Raw genomic sequence first — 27,224 nt, 5'->3', positions numbered from 1 at the left:
ATTTCTGACTGACAGTCTGATGTATATTCTGATTGGCTATCCCTTCCTAAGCGAAACAGCTGTGTTGTGTACCACTGCTTGAACAGCTGATACACGTGGCATCTGAATTTATAGCGTTTTTCTCCTCTGCACATCTAGTATCTTATTGTATTGTATATTTAATTAATTTACTTTAATATAAAATATAATGTAAAATATTGGCCGTGTTCCGATATACAGTACTGAAAATCTATAATTCGTATACCGTAGATTGTAATATATGTATATCGAAACACGGCTATTGAAAGAATTAATGTAAATGTATATGTATTTAATATGAATAAATTAAATTATTAGCACCGACGAGATACTATTGATGTGTGTTGATGGTCATATATCTAGTGACAAAGTACCGCGGATACTTTTTAGATGACCCAATATTAAAGACCGTCAATCCTGGGAAAATTTTCGATAATATAAAAAGGGCTCGGAGGTAATTGAAGAACGCTGACATTATAATTAATATAAATTTACTTTATTATTAATATTGGAGTCTTAATTCGTAGGAAATCAACCAATCACAATCAAATATAAGGAGAATACCTGAATTAGTCAGTTCCCGACGACTTCTATGTAGAGGACCCTTTATTAATCCTTATCGATATTATATTAGTCAATGCAAGTGAAATAGAAACGTAATTGGGCATCAGACTCAACAGGTGACTCTGCTTGCAAGATATGTGAATCTTCTATTCTTTCCAATCTTCTTTGGTCATTGTATTCTTTGGTATTTGTATATCGAATGTAGTTATGCGATTCTTTGACAAGTTTCATATATAGGATATTACTCATCGATCGTTTCGTGAATCATCCAGTCGGAATGAACAGAGTGAAGAAAAGACGAGTTACATCCTGTGTGCAAAATTCACGAAAAAGATCTTTACAAAATCGAGTGCAATCGATCAGAATTTGACGAGATTATCTCGCTGATTTTGATAAGAATTTGAACTTGATAAGATCAAATTTTACTGTGTGAAAAATAATCAGTCAGTGTGACTAACTTTACAATTAGTTACGTGGCAATATTGAATTACGTGCTGCATTTCTCGGCCGAAAACAAAGTTATATTTGCGCAAATTGTGAAAAACGGATTTTCGTTTTTTGTCACGCACTTCGTTTTATTCGCGTTTCGTGCAACATATATTTCGGAAACAATAAACATTCCATATTTACGCAGTAAGTGCATTTCTTCTCTGAAAATTGAATATCGGAGCGTTCGATAAGTCCAACCCTTATCGATTTCATCTTCTGATTGAACAAAATAAACAAGACGTTTGAATTCACTTAATCAATGGTGATAATTTCACTGGATAACGCAAGACGATAAAAAAACGAAGCTCTTATACTCGCATCTTCACAAACTCTGACACATAAATTACGGATATTCACGTGAAATATTTTATTTCATTTTGTTCGTTCGTTCGTTCATTTTGAAACATCATTATGGATTGCGAGATACCTCGCGACTTGCAGATGTCTCATCTACGGGCGATTCAAAAAATACCGGGCAATACCGCTAATGAGAAATTACGTTGGATCGGAAGATTGACTTTGCATCAGACGACTAAAGATCTTGAACAATTTCCGCCAGAATTACTACCTATATTGCATGTAGAAACTGCCATCAAGAAGAAAAAGTACGAGGATATAACATCGGCGCTCAAATGCGAAGACTCGACAATAATAAACCGGGCACTTAAAGCCTTCTGGTTTTTCGATGGCAGCCACAAGAAGATCATTAACGTCAGGTATTTCTGCGAACATCTATTCCCTTACGTTTCTATAAACACAAGAACACGTATTGTGCTAACACTCGCGCATCAATTGTTCGGGAAGGATCCAATTTTCGCGCAGGAAATATTTACAGAAGTGGTATCTATTTACGGGATTCAAACCGCTTATCCATTGATCATAGCTTGCGACGAGACTTTCGTTTATAAAATGATCGTGGAGAAGGAATTCGTGTTGCCTGTTAAAATTGTTACAAAGATCTTCTATAGAAATCCGGATTTGGTAGTTCGTTTTCTCAAATTATTGAAACCTCGTGAACTAAACGAGACTGAGCGCACTCCATTCGCAATCGGCATCGATGAATACAAATCTTTCCTCCCTAAATTAATAAAGAAACGACTGGAGGCTTTCGTGGAACTGTGTGAGATTCACGAGACTCCGGATATTATTTTGAGCAATACGTGCGCCGAAATATTTCTGAAGAAAGCTCAGCAACACCTGATACAAAAGCCACTTGTATATATCCGCATGTTACCATTCAAAAAAATTAATGAGGATTTAATGGAAAGAATATTTCCTGGTTTACTGCCCGCGGAAATGTCTTCTTTTAATACAGATAATATGCTTGATTACTTGAAACATTATCCACGTGATAAACAATACGATCTGCTCCGTAAGTCATACAAGGATAAATATGATGCCGATTTTCTCAACGAGACAAAAAATGTCACGCCTGCCTTATTACAATTATTACCTACCGAGGAACGGATCAAACAGGCTAGAATTAAAATCGAGAAGCAGAACTTAGAGGAGGATCATTATAAAGATATGATGGAATACAAAACAGTTTGGATTTGTTATTTACCTGTTAACGAAGTTATACCAATTATCAAAGAAAAATTAAATAAAACTAAAGATGAAACAGATAGAATTGGTCTCCTTTCGCAAATGATTTATGCTTGTAATGTTAATAAAGATGATGACGCGTTGTTCGATACCTTGACATATTTTTTAAAAAGACATAAAAACGAAAATTCTTGGGTATTCCAACAAATATTCAATCAACTTTTACGAATATACGATTTACCTTATTTAAATGAAAAGCAGATTTCTGTTATACTAGACATCGTTCGATTGTTTTATGTAAAAAATGAATTCGTGCCGGAAGAAATGCTCTTGGCTATAATACATTTTAAACTTATACACAATATGCCAATCGAGGAGTTGATCGATATATTTCTAAAGAACAATCGATGGTACATAAATTTTAATGTACTCAAAGAATATCCACAGTATGAGAGGCAATGTCTCGTAACTTTCGCAAATCAAATTGAAAAGAAATCTTTTCAAGAGGATGAAAAACAATATATTTTCTGCCAATTTTTGATAGCAATATATGATTTTAACAACAGGAGTAAAAAATCGTGCATTAAAATAGAAGAAATGACAGTTAGGGATTATCCTTGGTTAATGGATTTTATTCACGAAGTAATACGTGTAAAAGATTCTTGGAACGTGAGAAATATATTACAGAAGAATGAACCAGAACTGTACTGCAGTTTGTTTTCTTCAAACATCGCGAATGTAACATCAGGCGCAGCACTCGCTCTATTGAAACGAGATTTACAAAACATACTTGACAATTGGGAAAAATATTTGGAAGATTGCATGAAGAACTACCATTCAAAACATGTACAACACTTCGTCAAGGCCACGCGATGGTACAAAGATTTACCCATTAAATTTGCTGAACGTTGCATGAAGTATGTGTACGATAAAAGTACAGATGAAATATCATCTAGTCTAGTTATCTTGGCTCTTTTACTTCACGGTGATGAGTTGACAAAACTAATCGATCCTCTCACACCCACAGAAACAGCGATAAATATCGATCATCCAAATGCCAAAGATAACTATAAAATCATACAAAATTTACCATTGAGCATGAGACTTTCCAATCCACCAATATCTCTGGATCTCGTAGTTAGATTGTGTGTAGGAGATTACTTGTCAATAGCTTTGATGACACTAACAAACGTAAGTAGGCGAACTTCTTCGCCTAAAGTTATATCAGTCGCACAAAAGTTGATGAGTATGCGTGTAAGTACACGTAAACACGGAGTTAGGCTGATGTACTTAATAGCTACTATGCATGAGCTTATAGACTTTCTCCAGAAAACATGGGCAATCGAGAATCATCATTCAGTACGACAAGTTTTATTCGAGACATTCCAGAAATGTTTTCTCACAAAACCAAGTCCCGAAACTTGGTCCCTATATTGTCAAACTATGTCGACGTTGAGTCTCAATGACGAAGCATTGCTTTTGGATATAAAGCTGTTTCCCGAGATCCCCAATGAATACGTCGTAAGATATCTCGATCTATGGCTCAAAACGATAGACGATTTTCAAAGAATGGGACTGAATGATCAGAAAACAAACAAATACATTGTCAATTTCTTAGCGACGCTTACTGTATCTATTTTCAATCTTTTATCTGAAGAATTTGCTGAAAATATACTTCGAAGATTTTTATTCCATATGGATAATAATGTATCCTGGGCAGCAAGACATTTTACAATATCGTATATTTTATTAGAGGATAAGGATAAATATGCAGCACGCATCAAAGTATTCGCCGATGTCTTCCGTAACGCAGTGATAACTTATTGGAATGTGCCCCATCCTAAAAAAATATACTTTTATCCAATCAACAAAGCCGTGCGTTTATTCATAGATGATTTCATTAGTAGCTACATTAATAAATTCTGCTTTAATAAATCTATTAATCCGGAAATTATCGATAACATGCAAATGATATTTTTATCTGTCTTATCACCTAGACAGGACGCGAAGTCTTATTTATTGTTGATATACGCCAAGAAGTTGCAAGAATGCACAACCAATAACTCCTTTGGTCTGAAACTCGGTCAGCAGTTGCATGAATTAACCGATATTTTCTCATCGCTATTAGTCTTGTTTATGGCTGAGATTCTCGAGTACTTCCTAAGCAAAGTATATAAACGTTCCAATTTGGAAGAAGTCAAGCTTAGTGTCATAGAAGGCCTCATTGAAGCTGGTAATACGGATTCCTGTTTTATGGCTGTAACAATGTTACCATCGACGATCCAAACGAAACACGTAGCAAGATACAATCAAATCATTGAAAAGTTACGAGAAATGCATGAGGAGCTTGCTACCATGACCGTTTTATGCAATCATTTAAATGAAACGGACTTGGAAATAACTTAAACGAATCGAGTAAGTTATATATTGTTGTATATTCTCCGCGATATTTTGTTGCGATAAATAACGTTTTGTTATTATAATATGATGATTGAATCCTTTTATGATTGAAAACCTTTATACATGTTAAACTATTAATGCATATATCTTTAATAGAAGTCATTGAATTTTTATAGAAAAAAATATTTTAAATAGAATAATTATTGAATATTTTCTATTTTACAGGAGTCTAAAGTTATTTTCATTCTTTTTCAGAAAATTATTTAAAATGCTTCTTGAAGAAATGAATATTATAAGAGCTGTTAGTTCGATGGATAAAATAAATGCATATTTTTACAGCAATTATACATGAATATAAAAGTGTGTAAATTATACATTAAAGATTTATAATTATACATTAAAGTATAAATAAATATATTTTGAAATATAGTATAAGTACCTTGTATAGCATATATCCATTTTAATTATAAATTATTTAATATGCTTCAATACATTATTTATTTTAATTGTTCAAAATACAGCTAACACAGACAGTTTTTGCAGATTTGGCGTACGTGCGACATGCGGATTGGAAGCTTCTAGAAGGATTCCAAGCGTCTTTAGAGGTTTCCAAAACACAAACTTGGCCATCACCTCGCCAATAAAGTCGAAAAACATAAGCTAAGCCGCATGTCAAACGTACACAAATCTCAACCGCTATAACTAACTCAGCAAGCTAACTCAGATCGATCGCAGCGCACGCGCGTTCGCATGACGCAAAACGCGTAATATGCGTATATCCCAATCAGGATTTCAGATTTAGCGGGCGCGCATGGCAATAGCGTACCGCTTGGCTTACCGCGCGTGCACACACACCACTATTAAATACCTAAATTTTATAAAATAAAAAAATAATTATAGATAAATATTTAATTAAATAATTTCAATTATTGAAAATAATGTTAAATAATATATAATTAAAAATAAAAATAATAAAATCACATAATTTATTATCGATCCAGATTGATATCTGGAATTGATAAATAGGAAATGATATAAGCAAATATAATAGTCTACGTCTTATTTTTTATGAAGTTAATAGCATTTTAAACAATCAGGTACATCTGATATTAATTTTTAATCTTGTGCATCTAATGATAATGCAATCATCGAATTTTATCAAATTTTTATATTTTTATAAAAAAAATTTATTGTAAAGTATTTTACATTCATTATATATTTACAATTATTATAAAGATTAAATTTCGATATTTTTACAAGTTCATATTTATATATGTTTGCAAAATCTATCAAGTTTTCTAAATCGTATCATAAGATAAGATTGATACTCGACAATAATAAAACTAATAATATTGATATGAATACAAATGACAAGTGCAATAATATATTTGAACCAATTTTATTTTGATGCCATTTGTCTTTTCATTATTGTTATTTAATAATTATAAAATTTTTTTTTTCAATAAATCATTCAAAATTAGGTATTTAAAATTTAATTATCAAATATTAGTTAATAATTTCTTTTATTAATCTATATTTTTATATACCACGAATTTAACCAGCTTACACAGTTTTATCAAATGTGAATGTACCAGTCTATGCAGAATGTGTACCAATGCATAATATCGTCACATACAGTAAGTGAATCGCAGCCTACCAGCATCGGAATAATCATATAAGTTTTTTTAAAAATAATAATGAGAGCATCCCATTTGATTACGTTGTGATTGACCTTCAAGTGCTGTGAGTGGCTGGTGATCAATCACAACAAATAGACGCCAATCGAAAATAATCATTCAATAATTATTCAATAAATGTCAAATATTATTTTTGAAAAACAATTAAATATAAATAACTCGGAAATCTAAAGGAAATTAATTAAGATATAATATTACTACATCTTCATTTATAATTTTTATAATATTTAAAATATTTAGAATAACATTTATTGAATAATATGACGAAAAAAATCTTGCATAAAAATTATAGTCTGCTATTACGTAGATATATATTTGCAAAAATAGATTGACCTTTTCTAAAATATTGATAAACATTTGCGCAATTTATTATATTATAATTTCAAAATAGAATTTCAGCAAAAACTGTAACGGCGAATCATCTTAGTGATATATTTGCAAAATTAAATTAAAAAATTTAATTTTTTTTCAATAATTGAAAAAAATATTTTACCTGTTTCATATTTAAAATGTTTAGAAATATATAATTAAACTTTATATATTTAAGAAAATGCAAAATTCTTAAATTATATTATAGAAATATTGCAACATGAAATATTACACAATGAAATATTACAGTATGGTAAAATTTTAAATGTAACGATTTTTGAAATAATTCCAGACAAAATAAACTTTCAAGGGACGTTTTTTTGTGATTCAAAAACAATTATTGAATTATTTCAATTTTAAGTAATTCATCTTTAAGTAGGTGGCTTTAACATAGGAGATTCGCCTTTTTTTGGACTTGAATTTATTTCTTGTTGCTCCAATCTACGATGTCTTAACATTGTAGATATTACTCCATTAAAGCTAGCAATTTTTTTCTTGGCACTACCTTTTGGAGTACTTTCGCCAATTCTCCGAACAGGTAATCTTGGTAATGACATTTCATCCATAAAATCAAAGTCAGACTTTTCTTCAGTTCTGTACAGATAATGTCAATATATACAAATAAAATAAAAATAATTAAAAATTACTGCTGAAAACTTACTTATATTCTGGAGATTCAAGCTCCTGTTGTAAATTGTTTGAAGGAACAGGGGAAGGCCCTCGTCTACCAGGACACTTCCATTCAAGTTCTAGAATACAATTATTTACTTCCAAACCTTCAATTAATGAGAGCATCTCTTCAGCCTTTATATTCCATTTATGCTATACAAATAAAAAAATATAAAAGATATTTATTGCAAATTAAGACGAAAAAGTTTTAAATGTAAGCTTAGACATTTATTAGTAAGTAGTAAAAAAACAATCAATTAGATGTATATGTGTAAAAGAATCTTTTATAAAATTATATAGATTATACATAATGAGGATTTGGTTAAAGATTGACATATCAAATAAATATGATTCTATTTCACCTTTTCATCCATTTCATATTTTTCATCATCTGAACACTCTACAAACCAATCTTCTTCAGTGCGTTCCATTTTCTTTGGTAAATGTTAAGAAGACTCCGTCAACCTTAAATTTTGATAAAAATACACTGAATCGATGCGTTTTCGCGTAAAAATAAAGATTTAATAAGAAAAAATGTGTCGCTTTATTCCGTAAATCGAAATATTAATCATTAATCATTAAATTATTAGTTGACAACTATTCAGAGGTTAGGACAACAGTCACAGCCGCGAAATATCGCAATGCGAGCATGCGCTGCGGTCATATTTTCATGCATGGTGGAAGTTACTAGTTAATAATACGCGTATCAGCGCGTATCCAGTCAGCCGTCTCATAAGCCGAAATTTACAACGGAACAGCGCGATCAATCATAACTCTGCTTTCTTTTCTACGATTGTGATTAGTCTGTTTCGTTTCGCTGTAAATTTTCGCTCATGGGACGGCAGCCTCAAGTGTTCGATGTAAACTAGGGAGTACGATGCTGCAAACGCTTTGAAGCGTTTTTTAACTGGTCAGTTCGTAAAATTCTTTCTTCTAATTGGTCCCTCAAATGCTTCAAAACATTTGTAGCGAGACTTTAACTACAGTCTAGGACTTGAATTCTATGCTCGCTTTTCGTGGTACTTGGTAGTTCATGCTTGATGCTTTGACTTATTTCGAATGAAAATATCGAGTGAACAAGTTTTGATAAAAATCGCGATGCAATTTGTTGCATCTATATAAATATTCGAAACATATTTCTTGAAAATCGTATATTTATGACAGAGTGTTTTATAAAGAAAGTTTTAACATTTTTTAAATAAATATTCAAATAATACTGATTGCATTGCTTATCACATTTTTTTTTCTAACTTGTTTATATGTTCTGAAAAATAACTTTTAAAATGAATATTTTCATTTTTTAGGTAAAATGTTGAGGAAAAAACCAATTCGAACTTATCAGAGAAAACCTACAAAGAAACCTTTTATGAATTCATTGACATCTGCTATATCAAGTGAAAAATATTTTGTGGAAAACAGTCGTTTTAAAAATGAACTGTTTAATGATTCTTTAAATTATGATCCATTCGAAACGACATTTGACAGACTTGCCAAAGAAGTAGTGTAAGAAAAATTTGTAATAAGTAGATTGAACATGTTCATTTTTCATTGATTTATCTTTGTTTATATTTTATATGAATTTACTTTATTTTTGTGTGTTATATTGAAGATTTTATATGTTTATATATGTATATTTAACCCTAAATTTATATATATTTTGACACAGAGTACCTCCTATGCCATTGGATACAAATCAAAACGATTCATGGAAAAACAGTAGCAGTGATGATAATATTACCGATGCAACAAGTCTAAAATCTGAACATATAACTTCTGATCTTTTTATACACAATAGTACACCTAGTTCAACAAATGTTAGCCATAAATCGGCTCGTAAATGCAGGAAACAAAAAAAATCTGAATCAGAAGTTATTTCTATAGAAATGTTGTCTAAAAAAACAAAAAAAATGTCAGTTAAAGATAAAACATACTTAGGAAAAGCACAGGTATGTCCAGTTTTTTTTTAAATAAATGATTGAATTTATTTTTAATTGTATGTATTAATAACTAGGGACAGAAGAGACAAGCAAACAAGATAAAAAAAAAGAAAAAGCTAAAAAATAAGTCTAAGCCTAGTCGCGTATGCATTGAACAAATCTCTCATATAAATCCTAATGCTCTAGATAATTTGGAAGATATCTCATATAAAAACGATATTTTATGCAGTGATACCCATGAATCTTTGCTACAAAATGTTTTAAAGATTGACAAAATAATTATATCACAAAATCAATCAATTACAATTAATGAATCCATTGCTGATGTTAAGCATATAGGAAACTATCAACAAACCATCAAACCATGTTTTGTTAAATTAAATGCTTTTACTGTGCAAAATTACATATTGAATCATAAAAAGTTTCTAGAAAATAAGCAAGATATATTGAATGATACAAAATTCTTGTTACAAGATACTTTACAAACTAAGAAAAATATTTCTAAAGTACAAAATACTGTTTCGCAATCAATCTCAATTGAACATAATGAGTTGGCTGACTTTAAACATATGTCAGTTAAACATTGTTCTGTAGCATTGTACAATAATATTGTTAAAGATCAGCATGTATTAGGAAGTAAAAGAAACATGAAAGATACTATCAATATAAAAGATATATCAAACATATCACATTTGGTTTTATATAACTCATCTGAAATTACTCCAAACTGCAACAAAAGTATTGAACTTACATCATGTGATACGAAGAAAGAAAGAGATCTAATAAAAAATAGTTTTGTAAAAGTGGAAAGATTAGAAATAGGAGAGTTTGCAAAAGAAAATAATACAGTATTTGAAAAAAAGCCTAACATATTTTCTAGCACTCCTTTTAGCAAACGAGTCAAACCTAGTTTAGTAGTATTATCTCCCATTAAGTCTAATATTTATAACAAATCACATTGGAGTCAAGAAGGTTCATTAGTAACTACAGAAGAAGATATTTCCGACATTGATCAGAAAATTTCTCATTCTTTGTTTACGATATCGGAAGATTCTAAACTCAAGTCCACAGATGTACAGCAAACACAAATTTTATTGTCCCAGAAATCACAAACTACAGATTCTGTTGTTAAAAATGGAGTAATGTCTTACAAGAATGATGTTCATGCAGCTGTTACTCAAAAATATAATACAGAATGTGATGTTAAAACGGAAATTCCGTATTTATTAAATATGTCTACTTATCAATCCCGATCATTATTTGATGATACAACATATAGTCACAATCATTCGCCGAAAGATACAAATGAAGATAAAATAAAAAAGAAACGTTCTGATATGCATAAATTTATAGAAACTGTAGACTCATCCATCGATTTATGTTTAAAACAAAAGCAATTATCAAGTAATAATAAAGCTGATGCAAACTCATTATGTATATCACCTTCCAAAGTATGTTCAACATTCAAAGATTTAGATAATAATATGCAAAAAAATAAATTTCAAGAAAATCATGATATAACAGAAATAAATATAATAGAAGCAATTCATGAGAGTCTTAAAGATAAAACTGCTAACATTAATAAACACAGTTTATTTGATAAAAGCCAAGATAATATTAACATGGATGCTCGTGTGCTGCTTACACGATTACATGATCCGATTAGAATAGGAAGAAGAATGCAATATCCTAAATGGCATTTAAGCATGTCAAATATTTCCGATAGTGTAAATAATGAAGCTGTACAATCGAACAATGAAGTTCACTATATAACAATTGACAAAGACCTTTCTAATGTTCAATCAACACATAATTTTGAGCATTCTAAGAATGCAAATTTGTCTCGCGATCATTTTGAATCCTTCATGACTCAACCATATAGTGATACAAATGAACAAATGGATCAATCTGTTTTTTTAAAACCGGGCAAGTATTGGGCTAGATCTTTGTCAATATTAAATAATATAAACGATGAATCTAATTTAGACAAATTAAGTATTGGAAAGGGGAAAAAATGGAGATACAGTGTCAGAAATATACTGGATATGCAAAAACAAGGTATATTTAATATCATTTTTTTATTTCTTGTTTCTTTACACCAATTGATTCATCTTTTTGGTCTCTGTATAAAAATATTAAAGTATAATAACTTAAAAAATTAATAGTTTATGAGATTCTTATCTTGCAAAGATAAAATGATAGATTAAAATATGACAATCTGTATGTTTTTTGTGCAAATACTGAAGGGTCATCAGTTAAGGCATTAAAATTTTGTATAAATATTAATATTTGTAATTTGCTTGAAAAACAATTGAAGATAACTTGTTAAACAAAATTGTTATTTAGAAGCACTAACCAATAACATCTTATAAACAAATATAATAAGAGATCTTAAATGATTTTTATATTTAATTTTTACATTTTGATGCTGTTTTTTACATTGTATAATTTTTAAAGTGATAATATTTCAAGATTTGATACATTTTTATAATAATGAGATTGAACAAATATAAAAAAAAGTTTTGATACTTACATTTAAAGTCTTTACTAAATGGGTAAGCTTTGTAGTATTTATAATCTGATAATATTATATAATGTGTATGTAGTGGCAGACAATATTAAAATTATAATAATCGTTATGTGCAGGAATTTTCCAAAGTTGTTTGAAAAAGGATAAAGATGATACAAATTTATCTAGCGGTAAGCTTAACATATCAAACGCATCATCGTTTAACAGTAACAAATGTAAAGAATTTGATTTAGCGAGTTATCCTAGATTTTCTAAAAGAATCTCAGTAAGAGTTGTGCTTAATAGTACAAATACTAAGTGTGAAATCAAAGACACACCATTTCTTGAGGCATTTGGAATAACTGCAAAAAAATCTTCAAACTCGAAATTATCATGTAAGTATTTTTAATCACATATTACTGTACACAATTTATTCGTTTTACAGCATTACATTTTTACATATTACACAGAATGTTATATTAATAATTAGTACAAATTAAATAAATATTTACAGACTGGGAAAAATCATTGATACATAACAATCAAATTATCAGTAATCATTTCAGTATTGCAAGAGATGTTGTTTTACAGAGATGTTCACAAAACTGTTATATTCCTTTTGAAGATTGTTTTCCAGATTTGTATGCAGATCTTAGTATATATTTATACAAATGGTTTTAATTAATGTAAATATATATAAATTGTAAATATATATAAATTGTAACATTAATTACTCTGTTCTTAGGTATTTGGAACATTGCTATAAAATAGGCGAAGGTGTTTATGGAGAAGTTTTTCTTCATGAATGTGAGGGTAAAAAATCTGTTATAAAAATTATTCCTATAGAAAATGAACAGTTAGTCAATGGTGAACCACAAAAGAAATTTAATGAAATATTGTCAGAAATTGTGATTGCAAAGTGAGTTAATTAATCAATTGTATGCACATATTGATGACATTGTTGACAAAAATTATGAAAGAAGATATTTGCAGGGAATTGGATAATCTAAAATTAAATGATACCTATAAAACTAATGGATTTGTAGAAGTTAAAAATATCAGCTGTATTATAGGAAAATATCCAGAAAAGCTCTTAGAACTTTGGAATATTTATGACAATCACAAAACGTCCGATAATGATTGTCCATCGATGTTTGATGAAAATCAATTGTACATTGCTCTTGAACTGAGTCACGGTGGGGAAGATCTTGAAGCCTTTGTATTTCAAACTGCAGAGGAGGCTTGCGCTCTATTTTTACAGGTTAATTGTTTATCATCAATATATCAAATAACAACAATGTTTGATAAATTATCCATCATGAATTATCCTGTTTATAAATTTTTGTATTTTATAGACTGCATTGGCCTTAGCAGTTGCAGAAAAAGCACTTGAATTTGAACATAGAGATTTACATTGGGGTAATGTATTAATATCAAGAACAAAAGAACAATATATATATTATAATCTCGGAGGGAGAGAGATCAAGTTTCCTAGTGAAGGTGTAAAGGTTTGTTCTACGAAAAATATTTTAAATATTATTACAACTTTTTTTTATGTAAATTTATAATCTTATTAAATTTTTCTCAAGGTATCTATAATAGATTTTACGCTATCGAGGATGTTATACCAAGGATGTTGTATATATAATGATCTTGCACTAGATCCAGCTTTATTTACTGCTCATGGTGAATATCAATTTGACATTTATCGTCTTATGCGCGACAAAATTCAGTAAGTCACATACATTTTTTATTTCTTACCTTTTTCTTATATACTGTTTATTTGTACTTCCATCATATGTGCAGGAATGATTGGCGAAAATTTGAACCATATACGAATGTTTTGTGGTTGCATTACATTTTGGATAAAATGATTACTGCGGTAAGATACAAAAAGAAAAACTTGAAAGTTCACAAGCACGCTATTATTAGATTAAAAGAATTTAAAGATATAATTTTAAACTACAATAGTGCATACGACTTTGTAATCAATTCTAATAGCGTCGTGTAACTATGGCTGTGGTCAAAGTCTTGCTACAAACGCTTTGAAGTGTTTAATGGACCAATTAGAAAAAAGAATTTTGCAAACTGACCAATTAAAAAATGCTTCAAAGCATTTGTAGCATCGCGTTGACTATATCTTATGATGCAAGCCTTTATGAAATGTCTCTATAATAAATCAAATTTTTTGAAATTTTCTAGATATTCTGTTATATATTTAGCTTAAGTATAGTTATATATACAAATAATTATTAAATTATTCTAATATTAAAATAAGAAAATTATGATATTGATATGACTCGTTTTGATATTTTACATACATATTATATAATAATTTACGATTAAAATTAATTCACATTCTTTGTTTCTTTTTTCAACTTCATATCTTCACATAGAATATAGACATAAGAAATATATTTTTCCATACTATAGTAATAAATATATATAATACTTTTGGAATGTTTTTTTTTTAAGATTATTATTTTTTATATAATAGATTAATATCAACTTGTATATAATTTTCTGTTTTTAATTCTTAATGAGATTACATTATAGATTTATGTGAATTAATTATAGAAATTATACGAAATTCAATATAAATTTTACGTTCTTTTCATTATATTTCTGCTAATTAAAGCCGGTATTTCTATTTGTGACTTCATAACTTACTTGTTTTAAATTTATTTCAATTTCTTTGATATAATGCATTTAATACATTCAATGAAAACTCTGTTTAAAACATTTAAATTATGTAAAATTAAATTGGATGTAAAGAAAGAACGCTGTTTTATTGCTTTAATCATTAAATGTACCATATATGCTAATGTACAATATATTCTTTGCTCTCTTCCTGTTTCTTGCTTTTTATATCATACTTTTTTCTTCTTTGCGACATTTTATGGACACACAAGTTTCTTTTCATATGTATATTCTTGTCTTTTCCTTTCCTTTTGAAGTTCAACTTTTACATCGAGCGAAAACTTAGATAAGAGGCAAAAAAAAAAACAAAATAGTAAAAAGTGGTAAAAAATAAGAAACAGGAAATCAAAAACATAATTGTAGATTAGGCTTAGATATTGATAAACTTCTTCAACAATAAAATTGTGATACAAAATGATGTACCGGACAAATGGGGCAAATTTATAAAGTGGCGGCAAAATTTTTCGCCGATCGTAGCGACTATCACCGCTAACAAAATTCATTACAATTAAAAGGATTAAAATTGCGGTAATAGTCGCTACGTGTGGATGTACGATCGACGAAAAATTCGAAATTATCTGCTTTAATAAGGAAGATGAAACATTAATTCAGACTCAATTTCGATATTAATAAATATACATCGATGTTATTATTGTTTATATTTATCTTTATGTCCGCGGCACATCCCTCCCTTTCGCTTAACAAAATAAAAGAAATGTATAAAATTCTTGGCAATTGAATTAATCAAAGTTAAATTTACTCTGAATATATTGCTTTGAAAATCCAAAATCAAAATTGAGTTATTTGCGCTGTCATTTACATTATAGGAAAAATTCATTCAACTATACTCATTGGTAACAGTAATGTTACTTCCTGGCAACAATAATATATATTTTGTACAATAATTTAACAAAATTTATAAAATATCTTTCAACGGGGTTTTTTTACTACTTTATATACTAAAATCGAGACATTTAACGAAAAAGTGAGAGAAGCTGAAATCGGCATCTTTTCTTAGAATTTTTCATATATGTGATATATTTTCATATATTGGGTGGATTCATATAATCGTTCAGTTTTTGAAGGCTAAAATGAAACAAGTTTTTTTCATACAAAGAATGAATTTTAATCAATGATATATTCTCCGTTTTTGTTAATGACCTCTTGCCATCTTTTCAACAATTTCATTATTCCGCTCTCATAGAAGGTCTGGGGCTTAGAGGCGAAAAACCGGTCAAGGTACGTTTTCACAGCTGTCTGATCAGCGAACGATTTCCCGTTGAGGGAGTTTTGCAGGGACCGGAACAAGTGGTAGTCGGATGGCGCAAGGTCTGGTGAATACGGTGGGTGGGGCAAAACATCCCAGCCAAGTTGCACTAATTTTTGCTGAGTGATTTTTGCAGTGTGGAGTCTGGTGTTGTCATGGTGGAATATGACACCTTTGCGATTGACCAGTTCTGGACGTTTCTGTCGCAATGCTTGATTCAATTTCGTTAGCTGCGTGCAGTAGACCTTCGAATCGATCGTTTTTCCCTGAGGAAGCAGCTCGTAAAACAGCACACCACGATGATCCCACCATATGGATAGCAAAATCTTCTTCGGATGCAGGCCGGCCTTCGGGGTGGCATTCGGCGGCTTGCCAGTGGTTCCCCATGATCTCTTGCGCACTATGTTGTCGTAGATGATCCACTTTTCGTCGCCAGTCACTATTCGTATGAGAAACGGATCGCTTTCGTGCCGCTTCAGAAGTGAATTACAGATGGACATACGGTTGGCCAGGTTCTCCTCGGTCAGCTTGTGCGGCACCCAAACATCGAGGCTGGACACGTAACCAAGCTGTTGCAAATGCCTTTGAACGGTTCCATAACCTATTTTAAGTGTCTTCGCAATCTCTCGCACCTTTAGTGTCCGGTCTTGCTCAACCAGTGCCTTGATATCATTCGAATCAACCTCGGTGGGCCGACCGCTGCGGGGTCCATCTTCAAGACTCGTATCTCCGGAACGAAATTTGACAAACCATTTCTGAGCGGTACGTTCTGTTAAGGCATCGTCCCCGTATACGCCGCATATCTTTCGGTGGGCCTCCGCAGCTCGCTTGCCTTTCTTGAAGTAATAAAGTAAAATATGCCGAAAATGCACCTTATTCTCCGACATGTTCACAGGCTTGTAATACAAACAAAACTAATGCCAATGAAACCAAATTTGACAGATAAAAAGAGCGGACTGTCACCTTTCCAAAACATATTTGGATTGCCCGATTAGGCAACCAGAACCGGAGATATTCGGAAAAAATTGGCACTACTAACAAAAACCGAACGATTATATGGATCCACCCAATATCTGAAATATTCTAAGGTTTCTTAGTCTATAATATTTGAAAAGAGAACTTTAAACTTTTCAGATTTCACAAGATTTCATCAGAAATTATAAAATGAGAAATCTTGTATCCAATAAAAAATTTTTCATGCGTGAAATTAACGTTAAAATGATATTAAAATGAATTAGAAATGATTAAAAAATGACTTTTAATGATCATTTCGGATCATACGTCATTTTGATATCATAATGACTTATTCTGCTTGAGTATAAATATAATATGTATAAATATACATAAACGTATAAATTTCATAAACATATTATAATTATATGTATTGGGTGGATCCATATATTCGTTCGGTTTTTGAAGGTAAAATGAAACAAGTTTTTTTCATACAAAGAATGAATTTTAATCAATGATATGATTCTCTGTTTTTGCACTACTAACAAAAACCGAACGAATATATGGATCCACCCAATATATGAAATATGTCCATACATATACATATGTCCAAACATTTTTTTTCTTTTCTATAATTATATATTTATAATAAAAATAGTAACAATAATGAGAAAATATTAAAAATAATTAAAAGAATAATTTTCGCATTATATAATATTTGTTTTAGAAAAAAAATCGAGTTTAGAAAAATATAAAAGAATTGCTCATATATATATATATATATATATATATATATATAATTATTTAACATTAAAATAAACAACAAGAATGGAGTGATACCTGAGTGGTACTCGAATGAGAATTTGAACTTAATTAGCATGTAACTTAATTAGCATGTCAGCATGGAATAGAATCAGAAAATTATGGAAATAGTATGGAATACAAAAAAATCAAAAATTCATGAACATAATAGCATGGAACAAAACCATAAATGTGCAGAAACCGTAACATTATCCATCGGAATATGACTACGTAGTAATGCGCATTTTGTCCACGTAGAGGCGCTGATGGATGAAAACAGATGGAAATCAAGAATCATCAATGGATGTCCCTTTCAAAACTTCTCTATAATAAATAACAGCTGAACAGCAATTCGAGACTGTTCGAGACTATTGAAAACTATTCGAATGTACATTACAGATTACAGTTTCAAGAAGGAAGATACAACTTGTATTCGTATTGATTAAATACATGTTAAATGATGGCAAATAATAACAAGAGTTCCTTTATTACTGTACCTGGCTTCTGTCCGGATTGTGGTTCAATTTTACCTTTGCTTGGAGAGAAAGGAGGAGTTACATGTTACACATGCAAAAGAGAATGGGATGCTGAAGGTACCACTGTATGATAATTCAAAAAATTATGCAAAACATTATGAGATTACATTAGTAATCCTTTGTATGTAAGTTAAGAAATAATTAAAAATTTATATTAATTTGGATTATTAATTTCTATGATTATTTTCCAGTTTTTGGTGATATGAAAATGACACATACGATCCATTTTAATACTAAAGATACTTATGTATCTGTCAAAGAAGAGGAGGATGATAGTGAAGATGACGCAGATGGACCAACAGTGGAGCGAGAATGTCCTCAATGTTATAATGATAAAATGTCCTATGCAACATTGCAATTGAGGTCTGCTGACGAAGGACAAACTGTATTTTTCACATGTACCAAGTGCAAGTGCGTATCTGTATATAGGAATTATTATTGGCTTAGTATTCAGATATTACTTTTATGTTAAATTAAGTTTTTATATTGCTAGTACTTCGTTAATGAATAAATCATTATTTGCAGATTCAAGATAACAGAGAATTCTTAATATGGATTTCATAGACTATATTTTATTTTATAAGAAATATTGTAAAACATATATGTGATTCTTGTTCTTTAAGTTTTTTAGTTGATTAAAGAAATAAATCCTAACTTTAGGATATTTTTTATTTTATATTTTACATATATTTTTTAAAACAATAAATTGCGATATTAAATATCGTAATACATTTTATTATCATTTTATAAAAGTAAGAGAAGAATTTGAAGTATAAAATAATAATCTTTTCATTATTTATTTACGAAGTTTTACATTCTTTGCAAGTGTTGAACTTGCAATATGTTCCATTTTCTAATTCATTTTTGTCAGAATAAGATTGTTTCTTGGACTATAGAAATATGAACTCCTAGTTCCCACTTCTTTTCCTCTTGATGAACAGGCATAATGAACATCCCTTATCATATTATTATGGTTGTGGTCTGATTCATACTGACAACGCTCATGAGCATCATTTGTTTTCGTTTAACATTTGACAAACAACAAGGATAAAATGATTTTTAAGCATTGTGAGCGTGAATCGGATCGCAGCATACAACTAGGCCATTTGCTCAAAATGCGAGCAATTCGAATGTTAATATCGGAAAATAAGTAGATTTAAGGAGAGATGTTGAATGTATTGTTGTCTCGATTTGTTCAGCTGCGTTAAATATCAATAGATATCTTCCCTCAGACTTCTTATCATTAACGATGAATCTCTTGATATCTCTTGATGGTTTAATGAGATTCTAAGGGCGTTGATATCCTTGTCGAACGAATGAAAAATCCGCGAGTACCATCGGGTCCTGACGGCATTCTTGTCACATTCTCAGGCACATGCGTCATCGTGATACTATTGTTACTCCTCGCTCTATAGAATACATTCTGTTCCGAATTTGAGGAGCATAAGGATGATCTTCTAATATTCATATCGAAATCGCGATTATATGTTGAGAGTCTTCTTGATAATGGTCCACAATCGGCCGATCCACGACGATTTGCGATATAGCAGATTCCCCGGCATTCCATCGGAGGACCTGTGATAAATGATAAATTTGTGAATATTAATTGTTATTATTTCGAATATATATATATATATATATATATATATATATATATATATACATATATTATTACTAACCGGTAGAAGGACAGCAAGAGTAACGATGATTTTCATGATGATAGAAGCTCTTTGAGTAACTTGGATGAAAAAAAGCTGATTCGGAACCAGACGAACAGGTGGAATAACGTCTACCAGAATCTGAGCTGGAACCGGAACAGGAAGATAGACGCCGAAACATAAAACCATTCTCGGAACTGGATATGGAGCAGGAAGAGAGCTTACGAGATAAGCATGCATCTGATGATGGCATTCCTGTTAATAAGATAAATGTTCCATATGGGGCATCATTAATTGAAAAATTTAATAACATAAGTGAAAAAATTACATTCTCACTTGATTTTATTGATATCTTTTGTTATTAATTTATTTTACATTTTTGATAAATTTAAAACCACTTATCTAACATTGAGACAGAAAGATGTATTGCAAGAGAATTATAATTCTTAAAATAAATCCTACATAATCAATCAAATTTTTTTCTTTAACAAAAAAATTTATCGAGACCGATTTTTGAATTTCTTTCACTACTTACGCGCAAATCTGTGCATAGGTGATAGAGAAAGAGAATAAAAACGGGGGAAAAATGATTTCTCTTTGCTATGACAAAATTTTTATTTAAAATTTAATCTCAAAAAATCTAATATCAAATGTCAGAAATGATTAAAAAATTGACGAAGAAGGATTGAAGTCAACGAATTAAATTAAAATCAACGATTAAATAGTTTGTGATATTTTATATGTATAATGTAAACGATGTATTTTTTTTTCTTACGACATGATACCTTGGAAAGGATAACTCGTATTATGGACGTGATACATCGGATATCCTTGAAAACCTCTTTTAAGCCTTACTCTCCCATCCTCGGGCTCAGATCCACTGGGACAACTCGATGAATTGTGATTATCTTCTCTTACTGTTCTATTTGGGATTTGGCATTTCTTCGTAGGTGGATGTTTCTTCTTCTTGTCAACCGAGTGACGTAATTCGAATACTTGTACGTCACCCAAAGTCATTTGTATGGCGATTCGCGCAGAAGCTGAGTCCGTGAATTCGACCATAGCGTATTCTTCGATGGAGGCCCATTCTGGCCTTTTAGCGATTGCCTGTCGCACCTAAGTAATGATTGTGAAAATTTTATTTCTTGTTTCAATATTGATGGATCTGTCATTAAATATTAAGAGTATTACGCAAAGTGAGATTAATGCACATAATCATTCGCGATTTATTATTTATATGTAATACGTATGTATTATATGTGAGCACGAACGAAAATTTTTGTGTATGTGTATGCGTATGTACATACGTACATATCTAATACATATACAATGCTACAATGTGATCGGTAAACAATTACATTTTTTCAAACTTGATGTTTTTTAAAACAAATAGTATGAAAATTAATTTAATTATTTTTAATGTTTTCACATTACTATATTATTATTTCTTACACTAAAAAGTATAATTTTACAAAAGAAAGAAGAATGTATGAACATATTTCATATATAATTATACATGTTTATGAATATTTATGCATGTTTATGTATGTTTATACATATTTATGCATGCACGAAAAATTTTTTATCGTGTAACGTACATGTGTTATATTACAGTTATATTGTTGAGTAGGAAATTACATTACTATGTACATTACATGTAATTTGGTATTTGCTGAGATTTAATTTGCATAAATTACAAAGGAAAAATTCAAATCAGTACATATGTACTGATGTATATGTATATATGTACTATATTACGAATCTTGGTCGTTTCTATCATCCCAGCATTTCTCAGGTATCATATCAGTACTGATATTCAATATCGCGTCGGTATTAAATACTGAAAAATGGTATCCAGCAAACGAGAATGGATTGAAATGAATTGAAATGGATTCAGATTTTCAAAAATATTGATTCACGAAATGTTAAAATGAATGCTTTTCAATCCTGAATGCATTTTTATTCATTTATAGGAGCATATCTCTATGCCTTTCAATCTAAAAATAATATTAGCTTTTTCTGCACAACACATTGTGAATACTGTTCAATTCAAAATTTTGAATAGGAAATGCAAATTTTCAACCCAATTGAATCCAATTAAATCCAAAAAAAATATTCGCTATTTATAAAATACGCATTCAGATAGAAAAAAATTTCAATCCATTTTAATCCATTCTCATTTGCTGGGTATTAGACCAGTACCTCGCCGATATTCAATTTCCACTTGTTTACATTTTTAGAAAATTACGTCTTTCTTAATTATATTATTATTCTTAATTGTATTAGCAAAAAATGTATAATATTATACATCATGTAATACATGGCATATACATCTTTTGTTAGTAATACAATTTTCTAAAGACGTAAACAAAATTGAAAATATAAATGCAGAATAACTTGATTGAAGGAACAGTTGACGTAACGTGTGATCCAATCGAATAATCTCTTACTGCAGGAAACCTTACGTATTTTAGTTCTTATGGATCAACTATAGCTTGTTAACGGGGAAATATCATATCGGTAAGTTAATTGTAACATATACGAACATTACATCACAGAGTATTAATCCATGCCGTGATTATGTCACGGTAGAATACAATTGTGGAAAATTTAATGGGCGACAGGGAATGGAAGTGGAAAATTTGATGGATAAGATAGGATGAAAATGTGATAAACAAGCATTATCCATATTATCATTAACTATTATCATTAAACTCGGTTCCAAGTTCCGATTTGTTGAATTATTGAGTAATTGTTGAGTAATTGAGGGAATTGTAAGTTACAATTTGTAACACTAGGAATTACGTGAATTACATTAATTTATGTAACGATAATTAGTAGTCTTCTTATTTACGTTACTTTGTGCTCATTTTTATCTTATATATTCTCTAAAAATTAGTCGAAAAAGATAATAAAATAGCAAAGAAGAGAAGCACATGTGATGCTAACGATATAATTATATATTTCAAAATTATGTATCCCGTATCTTTATATATAAAACAGATTGTCTAAAGTTGCGAAGAACATCCGAAATTCGCAGGTATATTTTTCGATCAATTCGTATAGTTAATTTTTCTTTGGCCAAAGAATCGAATGGATACTTCTAATTATAGGCAATCTAAAATGAAACCGTATTTGCAAAATAAATCTATTATAAATCGAAATTACCGACGAAACTAAACCAATTAATAGAAGTAATTCTATTTTCGGTCAAAGCGAATCTTATATTAAGTGTAGTAAAAAGAAATCCATTATTTTTACTACACTTAATATATTGCTTAATAATAATAATGAGGGAACCTCGCTAGGGAATTCTTGCTAGAAGTGTCAATTTCTTTAATGAAATTTTGTATAGGCTACGTAAATAGATAAATTTAGAAAATATCAATTGAAGCCTAAAAAAGTTTTAAAAGGAATCATCCTTATATGCAATAAAATAGTTTTCAGTTTTTTTTCGTTATATCTCAAAAACTATTCATGATATGAATGTTTAATTTATACGAAAGTTTAAAAAAAACTATCTCAATTTATTCAAATCAATAAAATAATTTAAAAAATTTTTTTTTATTTTAAAAAATAATTACTTAAAAATATTATTGAATAGAAGTAATTTTACTGCAAAACTTTTATACAAAATACATTTTTTATATCTTGAATTATAATATAGTTTTTGAGATAACAAAAAAAGTTGAAAATCGCTTTATACAGAGAGAAGTGTGATTTCACACTTCTCAAAACTGTTTTTATATCGATATATTCTAAATTCATGCATCTATATGTGTACAAAGTTTTATTAAAATCAGACTTTGACATTTTGCAAGGTTCTCTTGTAAATACAAATTCTTTTGCAAATATATTACTTCAATTTTATAAACTACGCAAAAAATTTGCAAATATATAAGATAATTTACACTAAAAGCAACTAAGAGCGTAATAAGCACTAAGATCCGAAAATAGGATTATCTCAATTAACTTAAATCTTATATAATCATTTAAATCTATATTTGAAAATGTACTTCTCAATGAAAAAATTGAATTGGGCAAATATCGTGTTGCAAAACATATTCAAAATAGTAATGTTTTGCTATCCGCTATTCGCATTCGCGAATGTATGTGCATCTTGTTAAAAAGAAAAGACGTTTTACCTCGGGAGGTACTGGACGTCCAGGTTTAAGCACCCTTATCAATGCTATCTCACCGCAAGGCTTAAAAATTTCAGCGACAGATTCGATTGTTAATTTTTCTATTGGTAATCCAGCCGCTAAAATGGTCCTAGAAGGAGCTGTCTGATCAAAATGTGGTAAAGGATTCACTCTACGCAGCTTAGTCCCTTGTGAATTAAGCTCGAGCTTTTTAGACCTCGTTAAAGCCGCTCCGACCACTCTCCAATCCCTGCTGAGATGTTTGACTTTTTTGAAGCTGGATATCAGTTTAAGAGATACGTAGCCTTCTTTGTTCCTTTTCACGTGTTTCAATAAGAACGCATCCTTTATTATATTATCGTCAGAAAAGTAATATTCCACTTGAGCGCATATCTTGTCAGCTAACTCATCATTTGGTATCACGAAATCGTTGGTCGTTCTCTTAAACGTTGATTCCGTTGATTCTATTAAAGACTCCGATGATATAACATTTAATTGTTTCTGCTCTGTCAGTTCTTTCGATGTAACATCATCCAGAGAATCCGCACCCGAATCTTGATCAGTATCATTCTTCTTTACAATCCTGATCTCGCTATCGTAATCTGACAAGTCGGCCTCGTCGCTCTTGGATCCTCTTCGGTCGAAAGAAAGGCTTACATCGCTGTCTACGGAGGAAATACTGTCTTTTGTTTCAGATTTCTTCATACGCGGAGGTGAAGACAATAGATTGTTAATCTGCTCTTTTAAATCTTGAGATACTTGAAACTCCATATTTTTATCAAAGTAGGGAGACTACTATATTTTAAAATTATAAGAAGGCAATTATATAGCAACTTTAACTTTAAGTATAATTATTTTCTTTCTTCAGATTTTAACTATTTTCTTCCATTTTTACATAAAAAATGTATATATATATATGTCATTGCTAAGTCATTTTTCTTTTTTCTAATACACTGACGTTTTGTCAATTAAAAAAAAAGATTTCAGAATACAAAGATAGAAATTGAATGAGAGCGTACTCATCGCTCACTGACCTTCCACTCTGTGCGCGATCCGTTTTATAGCTGCGGCCAAGTTCGATGTGTGGCAAAGCTGCAATGGCCTTCTTGAATACCGGTCAAGAATGAAACATTCGGCGAACGACCGAAGGGCACTCGAATTGAACCTTGAGCGAAGGAAAGGGAGTTTATAATAGAATTATTAAGTGTACGCCAGAATATAAAAGAGAATTTTGAAATTATCTTTTGTTTATGCATGCACATAAAAATTGAAATAATCAAAATAAATTTTAATAATTTCAGACAATCGTCAAGTATATATAAATTTCAAAATATATTAATTTTAAATGTTATCGATACCTTTGGATCTCATTGCTTATTATAGACATGAACTGTTTACGTTACGTATCTGCAATATATAATTGTATGGATTGTGTGGAATGTAGGTATCGCGAACAATTACAACACACACACACACACACACACAATCATTGATCATAGGCAGGAAGAACTTAAGACTCGCGAACTTAACCAGTCTTGACCTCGCTAAGGCCCTGAGGGTATATTCGCAAACGACGCGCATTGGATCTGTACGCCAATAGCATAATAATATATAGGTCAAGTTCGGTTGGCCACATATATGGTCATGAAGGACAAAGTTAGCTCTGAATCGTCAAAAAACGAAAGGAGTTCGGTCCTTCGTCTCAGACCCCAAAGATCTTAATGCTTCATACTCTCCAAATCCTACATTGCCATTACTGCTCCACTATGCTCCAAAGGCAGATCCCTTTCTGTTTCTATGATTTTTTTTACTACTCTTCGGGGGGAGTTCGAGGCCCCACATCGCATCGCATGTCAAGCTGGATTAAAAGATAGAGGGTGATTGCCTTGGTTTCAGCTGAAGATTAATCAAGGAGAAGAGTGAAAGAGATGGGAGGAGAAACTGATCGTCCGATGATTCATCTAAATTACTTACTTATATAGACAATATACATGTATTATATCTTTTAGGATTTGAATGTGTGCATATGTGTACGCGCGCGTCATGCACGCGCATGTACTTTTTAAACAATAAGAATCTTATTCAAGATTTTTTAAAATAATAGTCGCATGAAAATGATTTTCACCAATCATCTTTTTCAAAACATTAAAGTTATTAGGTGTTGGAATTAATTCGTAGCGTTTTACAAGTGATGGGAAGTACTTTCATTAATATATTTTTTAATGCTCATGTGAAATAAATAACATTCTTTCATTAAAAAACGCTACGAATTAATTCCAACACCTAATATTTTTCTTTTATTTAAACGATCGAAACAGTATAATGTTAAGTAAATTTTTGTCATTTCATTCTACGTATAAATACATTATTTCAAGTTTATGAAAGACTGTAATCTAGAGTTTTAAAAAATCTAAGATTTTTTTTTTAAAACCCAACTCAGAAAGTTTTTTTTAAAGACCCGAATTTTTTTGAGTTTTATTGAATTTTCCAGGTTTTATGCATTTTTATTCTTTATAGTCCACTAATGATTAGCAAGATTCGATATTCAATATAATAGATAATTATATTATGAAATTATATTAATTTCCATTTGATTTATTTAATTTAATTCATTAATTAATATAATATACATGCACATATATCTATATAAAAAACATTCCATGCTAAACCGATCCGATCGTTATTAAAAGAAATGTATTAGGTGTTGGAATTAATTCGTAGCGTTTTACAAGTGATGGGAAATACTTTCATTAATGTATTTTTTAATGCTCATGTGAAATAAATAACATTCTTTCATTAAAAAACGCTACGAATTAATTCCAACACCTAATAATATACGATTTTTTATTCACTTGGCATATATTTTTTTTTTAGGGATTTCACTGTTTTTTGTAAATTTTTGAAAATATAACGTCGCCGTCGCCTGGTGTCGTTCATGTCATTCGGAGTCGTTCGACGTCAATGCCTAGTAT

The 27,224-nt window shown here is 30.3% G+C and overlaps 6 protein-coding genes across 8 annotated transcripts; 3 read left to right on the top strand and 3 right to left on the bottom strand.

Moving 5' to 3' along the window:
- The first annotated feature begins 723 nt into the window (after positions 1-723).
- Positions 724-5,031, top strand: LOC105154220 (uncharacterized). Its single transcript, XM_011069580.2, has one exon. The coding sequence runs from the start codon at positions 1,483-1,485 to the stop codon at positions 5,020-5,022; it is 3,540 nt and encodes a 1,179-aa protein (XP_011067882.2). The 5' UTR covers positions 724-1,482; the 3' UTR covers positions 5,023-5,031.
- Positions 5,032-6,522: 1,491 nt separating this feature from the next.
- Pa1 (PTIP binding protein Pa1) lies at positions 6,523-8,476 on the bottom strand. Its single transcript, XM_011069466.2, has 3 exons — positions 8,114-8,476; positions 7,744-7,904; positions 6,523-7,676 (listed from the first exon to the last, which is right to left on the bottom strand). The coding sequence occupies exons 1-3, from the start codon at positions 8,180-8,182 to the stop codon at positions 7,454-7,456; spliced, it is 453 nt and encodes a 150-aa protein (XP_011067768.1). The 5' UTR covers positions 8,183-8,476; the 3' UTR covers positions 6,523-7,453.
- Positions 8,477-8,524: 48 nt separating this feature from the next.
- Positions 8,525-15,556, top strand: Haspin (haspin). 2 transcript variants are annotated; one of them, XM_011069467.2, is made up of 11 exons: positions 8,525-8,661; positions 9,056-9,254; positions 9,418-9,697; positions 9,763-11,746; positions 12,335-12,592; positions 12,712-12,838; positions 12,943-13,116; positions 13,191-13,458; positions 13,553-13,705; positions 13,787-13,929; positions 14,004-15,556. In XM_011069467.2, exons 2-11 carry the CDS (start codon positions 9,061-9,063, stop codon positions 14,206-14,208), a joined length of 3,786 nt encoding a protein of 1,261 aa, XP_011067769.2. In that variant the 5' UTR covers positions 8,525-8,661; positions 9,056-9,060; the 3' UTR covers positions 14,209-15,556. The 2 variants fall into 2 exon arrangements, with proteins under 2 accessions (XP_011067769.2, XP_087264086.1); XM_087407960.1 differs by lacking the exon at positions 8,525-8,661 and adding an exon at positions 8,683-8,770.
- A 466-nt stretch (positions 15,557-16,022) lies between these two features.
- On the bottom strand, positions 16,023-17,051 carry LOC147909242 (histone-lysine N-methyltransferase SETMAR-like). The gene has a single exon (XM_087408301.1). It carries the CDS (start codon positions 17,049-17,051, stop codon positions 16,023-16,025), a length of 1,029 nt encoding a protein of 342 aa, XP_087264427.1.
- On the top strand, positions 16,785-19,106 carry RpI12 (RNA polymerase I subunit RpI12). 2 transcript variants are annotated; one of them, XM_087407973.1, is made up of 4 exons: positions 16,785-16,926; positions 18,175-18,509; positions 18,644-18,863; positions 18,978-19,106. In XM_087407973.1, exons 2-4 carry the CDS (start codon positions 18,374-18,376, stop codon positions 19,000-19,002), a joined length of 381 nt encoding a protein of 126 aa, XP_087264099.1. In that variant the 5' UTR covers positions 16,785-16,926; positions 18,175-18,373; the 3' UTR covers positions 19,003-19,106. The 2 variants fall into 2 exon arrangements, with proteins under 2 accessions (XP_087264099.1, XP_087264100.1); XM_087407974.1 differs by having other exon boundaries at positions 16,786-16,926; positions 18,316-18,509.
- Positions 19,107-19,235: 129 nt separating this feature from the next.
- Achl (La ribonucleoprotein translational regulator Achilles) lies at positions 19,236-27,171 on the bottom strand. Its single transcript, XM_087407970.1, has 4 exons — positions 24,256-27,171; positions 20,896-21,226; positions 20,132-20,365; positions 19,236-20,027 (listed from the first exon to the last, which is right to left on the bottom strand). Exons 1-4 carry the CDS (start codon positions 25,021-25,023, stop codon positions 19,729-19,731), a joined length of 1,632 nt encoding a protein of 543 aa, XP_087264096.1. The 5' UTR covers positions 25,024-27,171; the 3' UTR covers positions 19,236-19,728.
- Between the last annotated feature and the right edge of the window lie 53 nt (positions 27,172-27,224).

The sequence above is a fragment of the Acromyrmex echinatior genome, chromosome 7 (genome assembly GCF_024713525.1).
Source record: "Acromyrmex echinatior isolate Ae372 chromosome 7, ASM2471352v2, whole genome shotgun sequence".
In the NCBI taxonomy this organism is placed as follows: domain Eukaryota; kingdom Metazoa; phylum Arthropoda; class Insecta; order Hymenoptera; family Formicidae; genus Acromyrmex; species Acromyrmex echinatior.
Note: the sequence above shows the minus strand (reverse complement) of the source record. Positions and strands in the feature narration are given on the sequence as shown.

Bases quoted from the DNA above. Each gene is read 5' to 3' on its own strand.
- Achl (XM_087407970.1), bottom strand. From the start codon at position 25,023: ATGGAGTTTCAAGTATCTCAAGATTTAAAAGAGCAGATTAACAATCTA. The intron at 21,227-24,255 runs GTAAAACGTCTT...ATCATTACTTAG, and splicing joins GACGTCCAGTACCTCCCGAG to GTGCGACAGGCAATCGCTAA. The intron at 20,028-20,131 runs GTTAGTAATAAT...CATTTATCACAG, and splicing joins CTCTTGCTGTCCTTCTACCG to GTCCTCCGATGGAATGCCGG.
- LOC147909242 (XM_087408301.1), bottom strand. From the start codon at position 17,051: ATGTCGGAGAATAAGGTGCATTTTCGGCATATTTTACTTTATTACTTC.
- Pa1 (XM_011069466.2), bottom strand. From the start codon at position 8,182: ATGGAACGCACTGAAGAAGATTGGTTTGTAGAGTGTTCAGATGATGAA. The intron at 7,905-8,113 runs GTGAAATAGAAT...TTATTTGTATAG, and splicing joins AATATGAAATGGATGAAAAG to CATAAATGGAATATAAAGGC. The intron at 7,677-7,743 runs GTAAGTTTTCAG...TTATCTGTACAG, and splicing joins CTTGAATCTCCAGAATATAA to AACTGAAGAAAAGTCTGACT.
- RpI12 (XM_087407973.1), top strand. From the start codon at position 18,374: ATGATGGCAAATAATAACAAGAGTTCCTTTATTACTGTACCTGGCTTC. The intron at 18,510-18,643 runs GTACCACTGTAT...ATTATTTTCCAG, and splicing joins AAGAGAATGGGATGCTGAAG to TTTTTGGTGATATGAAAATG. The intron at 18,864-18,977 runs GTGCGTATCTGT...CATTATTTGCAG, and splicing joins TTCACATGTACCAAGTGCAA to ATTCAAGATAACAGAGAATT.
- Haspin (XM_087407960.1), top strand. The intron at 9,255-9,417 runs GTAAGAAAAATT...ATTTTGACACAG, and splicing joins AGACTTGCCAAAGAAGTAGT to AGTACCTCCTATGCCATTGG. The intron at 11,747-12,334 runs GTATATTTAATA...CGTTATGTGCAG, and splicing joins ACTGGATATGCAAAAACAAG to GAATTTTCCAAAGTTGTTTG.
- LOC105154220 (XM_011069580.2), top strand. From the start codon at position 1,483: ATGGATTGCGAGATACCTCGCGACTTGCAGATGTCTCATCTACGGGCG.